The sequence below is a fragment of the Oryctolagus cuniculus genome, chromosome X (assembly GCF_964237555.1).
Source record: "Oryctolagus cuniculus chromosome X, mOryCun1.1, whole genome shotgun sequence".
In the NCBI taxonomy this organism is placed as follows: Eukaryota; Metazoa; Chordata; class Mammalia; order Lagomorpha; family Leporidae; genus Oryctolagus; species Oryctolagus cuniculus.
This window is the reverse complement of record NC_091453.1, coordinates 128,358,829-128,366,934: the sequence shown is the minus strand read 5'-3', so window position 1 is coordinate 128,366,934 and position 8,106 is coordinate 128,358,829. Positions and strand designations below refer to the sequence as shown.

Here is an 8,106-nt window from a genome sequence, read left to right as displayed (position 1 = left end):
TTGATGGGTGCAGGATATCTGTTCCCCTGAAAGCCTGTTCACCTTGAGTGTCCTTTCACACCTTAAGACTCCGCAGTCCTGGAACAACTGGTTCTAGTCCCTGCAGGGTTCACTTTCAGACCTCTGCACCGGGAGCAGGAGCAGCGGCAGGAGCAGGATTCTGGGCTGTGGGAGTTGGCCCTGGGGGAAACTGCCAAGACACATGTGCCTGCAGAGAGGATGAAGGAAAGCCTGTGTCCCTCCCCCAGAGCTGTCTTCCCCTCCATGGTGCCCAGGGCGTAACCACCAGTCCCTTTGTGCAGCATTTGGGCATTCAGGGACCCATGACTGGCTAGATTCCCAGCCTCTAGCCCTTCTGCCTACTTGGCTGGCCTAGAGAATAGCGGGAAACTCAGGACAGCCGTGGGGCCTGTATTCAGGGGGCCTTGTGGGGATAGGTAAGAGTGTCCTCCGGGGTATTGCTGGATCCAACAACTGTGTCGTGCCCAGTTTAGGCCTGATACCAGATTCCTTGTGGAACCTCAGCATCGTCATATTAGGCTGAGAAGTGGCCCCCCACACAGCAGTTCAGACCAGGGTGGCTACAGTAGGGGAGGGGCTCGTGAGCCAGGCCTTTAGGAGGAGCAGCTGAGAGAGCTCAGTGGCATTGGCTTGGGGGTACAGGACAAGGATGGCCTCCCACTGTCAGTCTGGGTCCTTCCTCCCTTGGCTCTGTCCTGAGACTCTACAGTCTGAATGCTTCCCTTTATCATGGTCTCTGTTATCCCAGCAGAATGCCAATGATCCCCTTCCCCATGAGGCTGAGGTCAATTCACGACATGTGAGTCTGCTAGCTGACACGTAACCTTCTTTGTCTGAGCACCTGTGGCCGTGTCATCAGTCGCTCTGAAATCCAGTACTTTGCTGGAGGGTGCTTAAGAGGGTGGTTAAGAGAGGAAGATGTTGGATGGTGGTTCATTGCTTTTGTCTTCAAATTCAAGACAGCATGTCCAACACCTTTCACTTCCCAAGCATTTCTCCCACTTCTTCTTTTTTTTTTTTTTTGTATTTGACAGGTAGAGTTATAGACGGTGAGAAAGAGACAGAGAGAAAGGTCTTCCTTCCGTTGGTTCACTCCCCTAGTGACTGCTATGGCCGGCACTGCGCTGATCCGAAGCCAGAAGCCGGGTACTTCCTCCCGGTCTCCCATGCGGGTGCAGGGACCCAAGCACTTGGGCCATCCTCTGCTGCCCTCCCGGGCCACAGCAGAGAGCTGCACTGGAAGAGGAGCAACCAGGACTAATACCCGGCGCCCCAACCGGGACTAGAACTCGGGGTGCCGGCGCCACAGGCGGAGGATTAGCCAAGTGAGCCACGGCGCCGGCCTGTGTTTCTCCCACTTCTTAGGAACAGAGCTTCGATCAGAAACCTGCCCCTCTGTGAGACTGCTGAGAGATGTCAGGTAGAGACAGCCTCAGGAACCCATGCAACTATCGATGTATTCAGTTCCCAGCTTGGAATAAGAAACTCTTCCACGTGCTGTGGAAGATATCTCAGTAGTTTCAGTCACCCTCTCTCTACCTTCAGGGCTGTAACCCAAAGGACATTTGATTATGAGGCAAATCGCAGTCGACTCACTGCCCATGGGGAAAACAAAGAGCCTGCTGGTGATTCCCAGAGAGAGACGACATGGTGTCCAAAATCACAGCCCAGAGCAAATTTTCTAAGGACAGAGCTGGGTATATCCGGGAGGGCCAAGGGTGAACTTTGGTGGAACCACGGGACCTCTGCAGGGAGCAGCAATGCTACGTGTCACACGGAGGGCCGGTGATTCTGTGTAGAGTCCACAGTCCCTGGGCAGCAGTGAAGGGCAGGGCAGCAGGCTAGGTTCCACGGCTGGATGCAGGCACTTGGGGGACGACAGGGAATGGACACTAGTGTACCAGCAAGAGCTGAGGCTGCACTCCAACACCCTCACTTGGGCAGAGTCAGCTCTTAAGGATCCAACCACAGGCAATGGCCAAGATGTGCAGACTCAGCTGCATTTGTTTTAACCAGGTTTTAGTACATGGACAGGCTTCAGCAAGCCTGTCAAAAAATTAAAAAAAAAAAAAAAGAGAAAGAACTGGAGTCAGAAGGATGGCCCCAGGCCGGGTGCAGGGTGAAGCGTGGAGGCCCTGTGGAGGCCCCAGATGAATGCAGACCCTGTTACTCCAGCCCTGCCACCAGATCCTGGGGAACTCCTAACGCCTGGGTTCCTCCTGTGTGTGTGGCCTGTCTGATCTCTCCTCGAACAGGGCACTGTACCAAAAGCACTGGGGAAGTTTCTGATGCGTGGTGTCACTTTCGTAGTGGGGAGCTGGCTGTTTTTGTAATAGCACTGGACCCTCCCGGACCTTATCACTCTGACACACCTTTGCTGCTGTATGTTCTCTGGAATGTGCCACAGATCATGCGACATACCAGGACATGGAATAACTAGCCAAACAAGGGCCTTCATGCACTAAATTGGGTCTACACTTCAGCACAGAAGACACCCAACAACATCTGGCAGAGGAGCTGGGTGGAGCTCAGAGTCACCAAAATTGCAGCCAGGAACCAGCTCATTGCCTACCTCCAAGCTGAGTTTGCATCCAAAGAATTATCTGCATTCATTTTGTAGTCATCCAGAAACTGTAGCCCTTGCTTAAACTTGGTCCAATTTCTCTCTCTCTCTCTCTCTCTCTCTCTGTGTGTGTGTGTGTGTGTGTCTCACAAACACCACTAAACCCATCTATACACACACACGCACATGCACACACACATGGAGTAGACACACAATTGTTAGTTTTTTGCTGTGACCTGCCCAGCCAGCAGTGGAGTAGCAGTCAGGGCTTTCAGACCTCACTTCCAGGGAGAGTCACCCTCTACCTCGCAGAGCCTTGCACTTGGGGGGCATCAATCACTTGTTTCTTGCTCTATGCTCACCCTCACTGGCACAAGAGCCCAGGACACGTCCCAGAGCTAGCCCAGGTAGCAGATGTCTTTCTGCCTTACCTCACACCCAGAAGGGCCTGAACAGAGTAACTTTCAACGTCAGGATGCTCTCTGAGCACGAAGACCCACGCCCTGAGGATCTGGTCCCTGACCCAGCTTCAACACATGGAACTGCCACAATAGGAAATGCAGATTCCTTAAGGCCTCAGTTCAGGGCAGTTACTCTCCTCCGCTCTCCACCGGGGCCCCGGCTGCTCAGCCGTCTTTCCCTGGTTCTGTGGGTCTCAGAGGACATCTCTCCATCTTCCTCCTATGAAGGCTGCTGCTGGACTCTACCCTTCTCTGCTAGGGTGGGTGTGGCCTCTCCCTGCATCTCCACTCCCACCACAGGGCCTTCCACAGAGCGGAAGCACAGTGGATGTGGAAAGGATACATGAGCCAGTGAGCACAGGAACTTGTTTATTAACACTTAGTAGCTTTCCATTTCCATATCAGCCTAGCAAATCCAGCTGTGTGCGTACACGCATACTAACTTTACAGGATTGCCCTCATGGGGTAAAGGATGAATGGATGCGTTCTCCTTGTTTGTCTCTGGTCATCCCATCCATTTTGCTGCTAAATTCTTTCCCTTTCCAAAGAAATATCTGCTCCACTGCTATGCTATCTTGAACCAGAACAGAGAGAGATGCATTTTTCAATTTCAAGAGCAAACAGCAAAACTCTTATGCCAAAACTCTACGTTCAGCAATAAGTGTGTAATGATTGAGCAGCACCTACACGGATACAGAATCTAAAGACATCTGCTTAATAGGAAAACCATTTTAAATACCAGAACGGGCGGAAAAAAAAAAAAAGAGTACTTTCTAGATAACTTGCACAGAAGCGGAGCACGAAACCTCGAGACCCCATGACTGTAAAAGGCACGCTGGCCTCCATTAGCCAGAACTCTCACTGCTGCATTCCAGGTACGAATAACGAATAGGCCACCTTTCACAGGGGAGAGAAGCTACCCACCCAAACCCTGGCTCAACCCTGCCGCCCTCCCTCACTCCCACTGGCACCACCTGCACCTGTTGCTGGCATGCCCCCTTCCTCATCTCTCACGGCCTTTCCTTTCACTGCGGGGTGGAATCTGGGATCATTCCTACTGCACTTGGCTAAATACTGCAGGACTCTCATTGCGCTGGTTTCAGCGTGGGCCCTTGGACCCCACAGAAACTCATAGTGAGCACTGCTGCTCTTGGATGCCTGCCTACGGTACTCCAGGTAGCCTGCCTGCACCCAGTCTTTGGTGACGAGCTGCCTGGGCTCCCCGTAGATGCAATGATCTACCCCAACAAACAGCCCCATTACACTCAGAGCTTCCCAGATCTGCCCCTCATGGACACGCCCACCACCGATGAACACGATACCCAGGATGGCTATCAAGAGCCCAGTCTTGGGTATGCACTGATCACCCCCTAGCACATCATGGCAAGTGAGGCCCAGTGCAGGGACAAGCACATACAAATGGCCAGTGGGGTCTGCTTGCTTCATCTCAATGCCAAAGATCAGATGGATGCACTCAAAGGCTTTGCAGAAGATCCCAGGGAAGTAGTCTTCATAATTCTCGGTGACACAACTCAGCATCCCTTCCACGGTGATCGGCTCCCTGCTGAGATACCTGAGGAGCAGCAGCCTCACCAGCTCAGCCATCTTCTCGGCCAGCGCACCTCGGAGCTTAGACTCTGTGTCTTCCAGGTACTGCCAGGTGCTCCGGCCCTCTTCTTCCTGCCAGGTGCAGCTCTCATCAGATTGGCTGTATGCAGAAGATGATTTGGCAGTGCTGGAGGAGGCTCCATGAGGGTTCTCAGGAGGACTAGGGACCCCAGCTGCAGGCTCCTCCTTGTGGGTACCCTGGATCAGAGCAGAGGGGGAGCAGCCGGCAGTAGTGGCCTCCTCTTCTCCGTACGCGGGCAAATGAGCATCCTCTCCCTGGGCCTGAAGGCCTCCCTCAAACTTGCAGAGGCGATGTTTCCGACCACGAGGCATCATAGCTTTCCCGGGGGCAGCTGGCACGAGGGCCGGCAGCGGCTGTGATGGGGACCCTCAGTCCTGGGGGAGAGACAGAGGGCGTGAGTGAGTGCAACTGAGACTCTCAGCCGTGCAAGCTGTGACAAAGGCCCACGTACGAGGTTTCTCTCGGAGTGGTGAACGCAGGCCTCACAGGGCTCCTTTCCTGCCGGCGGGGCTGTCGTCGTAGCAGTGGAAGGAAGAACTGAGAGACATGGTTAGCCTGGGGCAACCAGCTGGCCAGTAGTGCGCAAGGCTTCAGGGCTGAAGTAGAGTAGGTAGGGCCATGAGCCGTGGGTTCCTCACTCCTGTGAGAAGCAGGAGAGGGGGGCCCTACATTCTGCTTTGGTAACTGCACCTAACCCTGATTCTCCGCATAGTGTGTTCTGTGACCTAAGAGCACCGCCTAAGGACTAGCAGTTCACCTGTTGCTTCCCGCAGCTTCTGTTTGAAGAACTCAGGCTTCAGACTACAAGCATTACTCCAGGCCCTCGACCTCACTGGAGAACGGACCAGAATCACTGAGGTTCCCACTCTGCTCATGTAGATGGTCCCCTCTATGCTCACTCATAATTCTCACTTTGTTGGGGAAGGATCTGGAAGCCTCCAACGGCCTACAAGCACATCTGAGAGCTAGAGTATGACTCCCAGAGAGGGAACAAAAAGCAGCTAAGGTCCCACATCTGGCCACGTCTCACCTGGGGTGACAGGCAGAGGGGACCTATTTCAGTGGGTTGGGTGATCCTGGGGTGAGCAGCTGGCTCAGTCCCACTACAATGATTGGCAGGACCTTGGAACCTCCCCCTCCTGACCTGAGTCCAAGCAGCTCTCACCAACAAGTCCTTGAGTTTGCTGAGACCAATGATGCCCAAACAGGACAGGGCACTTTAGCCCGAGACACCTGTGTAGGCATTTGGGTTGGATGCAGGCATTGGTCTCCTCTGTTTAGGGGTGGGGGCTCCCCTTTTCACCCATGCCTTATCTGTCTACATTCCTGCCTGAGCCTGCCCTTCCTCACCCCTGGCCCACTGAGATCAGCTGCTATCAACCATTAGATGAAGACTTCACGTCCCTGACCAATGCCCACCTGCCTGCCCCTGCTGTAAAGTGAACATGCCAAGTAAGGCCCTCCTAACCTGCTCCCTTCACTGATGAGAACAGCGACATCCAGTCCCCACGGGGCCCTTCATTCTGGGCTGGTCGTACCCTCAGTTCTTATGAACGGGCTATACCGTGGGTCAGGTTTGGGGGCTTCTCCCTCCGCTCACACAGTGCAGTTCCCTCTGCTGACAGAGTCCAAGAACCACTTCCAAGAACTGCACCTGTACCACGTGGCAAAATGAGAGGCTCCCACGTCCATCCACCTACCCTGCCCTGAGGATTCCCATCTCTGGCAGTTCCCTACTTTGGGGGTTTGGGTTACTTTCACGCCTTCTTCCTCACTAACATCCCTTACTGTGTGACCTGCCGGATCCTGGACTCCCTCTGCTCCCTGTGTGTGGCTCCCTCCCCTGACTTGATGTCTCCCTCAACCTAATCACAGCTCTCTGACACCTGGCCAGGAAGGGGGAGGTGCAGAACATCTGGTCACACTGCTGAGGTGCCCCCAGGGCCCGAGCATGAGTGAGAGCTCCATTTGTCCTCTGTTGTATAAATTACCCCGGATCCTCCTCCTGTCTCCTACCTGGAATCCTTGCGCTTGCAGAGCTTCTCCCACCCCCCAGTTCTCCTGCCCCCATGATGAGCCACTGCACTTCCCTCACAATGCCCTGAAGGGTTTCAAGGGCAACCTCGCAGTCACAGCAGAGGCTGGGTTGGCTGTTTTCTGCCCTGGTTTCCTGAGTGTCTCGGTCCTCATCGTGACTCTGTGGACGACCTGAATCTCACCCCGTGACCACCGGAGGCGGTGCTGCTGCTTCTCAGCCCCTAAGTGTACCTCAGCAGGGGATGTGGAAGTCGGGATAGACTGGAATCCAGTCTCCATGCCCGGGCTCTGCCCGGGCTTTCAGAAGGGGCCAGGCTTGGGCCCTCTGCCCTGGAGGCCTTGGTCCCCGTCCTCCTGCCTAGGTCCTTCCTCGACTCCAGCCAGGACCTGGGCCCTCCTTCTGCTCACTCGAGGCCCTGCCTCTCTGCTTCTGACAGGCCCCGAAGCTCTCTGAGGTCCAGAGGCAGAAGACGGGAAACACATCTCCGATCGCCCTGCACGGGGCTTAACAGGCGGATGGCAGGCGCAGGCTTCCATGGGGATTCTCTCGCCCCTCCTCCACCCCTGATCTGGAGTCTAAGCCCCTTCCCTCGTCTCTCTCTCCTTCCCTGGGTGCCGCCGGGCCTGGGCGCACGTCCCCTCACTCCAAGTCCCCTCACTCCAAGCCCCTCCCCTCTCTCAGACCGCCAGGGCCGAGTTCAGACGACTGCGCCTGGTCACCATGCGCAAGGCTTTCCAAGTTGGATCACAAGGGCAGGGATGGACACAGTGGGTCCCCGCAGGCTTCCCACAACATCCTCACCTCGGTAATCAGGCAGGGTCTGTGGCCCGGCCCTCGGCCGAGCTGAGTCTTCCCCGTCAAAGCGAGGCTCCGACTGCCAGGGTCCCCGGATGTGGAACGGGCCAGCCGCGTTCAACTCAACACTTGAGCCCCGGGGGGAGCGGGGTCGACGGCAGGGGCGGAGCAGGACACGCCGGGGCCCTCTGTCTGGTGTAAGGCCTTCCCGGGTGGCCCTCTCAGTGTCTCACCTTGACCAGGAACACAGCTTCTTCTCTTCCTCTCTGCGGACGCAAGTGTGTGTCTCAGACGCGCCCCTGCCACCGCAGAACCGGAAGTCCCGGTAGGGCACTTCCGGCTCCCGTGCTCGGGGCCTCCCAGGGCTGAACACAGGGGCGGGATGGAGTTCTCTGGCGGCCACCCTGTGCTCCCTGAGATCCTCCCCTTGTAGCCTGGCACAGCCTGGGCGCCCCCACCCCCTGGAGATTTCAGTCCGCTCCCCACTGCCCAAGTCCCACCGTCCTCGAACAGTGGTTGGGAGGGGGAGAGAAGATGCTGACAGCCGTGCTAAGGCACGCCAGGGCTGACAGCAAGGGTGCGGCAGGATTTTGTGCTA

General features: G+C 55.8%; 1 protein-coding gene across 2 annotated transcripts; it reads right to left on the bottom strand.

Annotated features, from left to right (window-relative positions):
- Positions 1 to 3,397: 3,397 nt before the first annotated feature.
- Positions 3,398 to 7,833, bottom strand: LOC100357686 (melanoma-associated antigen 8). 2 transcript variants are annotated; one of them, XM_008273464.3, is made up of 2 exons: positions 7,742 to 7,833; positions 3,398 to 5,049 (listed from the first exon to the last, which is right to left on the bottom strand). In XM_008273464.3, exon 2 carries the CDS (start codon positions 4,987 to 4,989, stop codon positions 3,982 to 3,984), a length of 1,008 nt encoding a protein of 335 aa, XP_008271686.2. In that variant the 5' UTR covers positions 4,990 to 5,049; positions 7,742 to 7,833; the 3' UTR covers positions 3,398 to 3,981. The 2 variants fall into 2 exon arrangements, with proteins under 2 accessions (XP_008271686.2, XP_051687572.2); XM_051831612.2 differs by having other exon boundaries at positions 7,515 to 7,823.
- Positions 7,834 to 8,106: the final 273 nt, after the last annotated feature.

What these genes read in the sequence shown, in the direction of transcription:
- LOC100357686 (XM_008273464.3), bottom strand. Translation starts at nt 4,989, where the DNA reads ATGATGCCTCGTGGTCGGAAACATCGCCTCTGCAAGTTTGAGGGAGGC.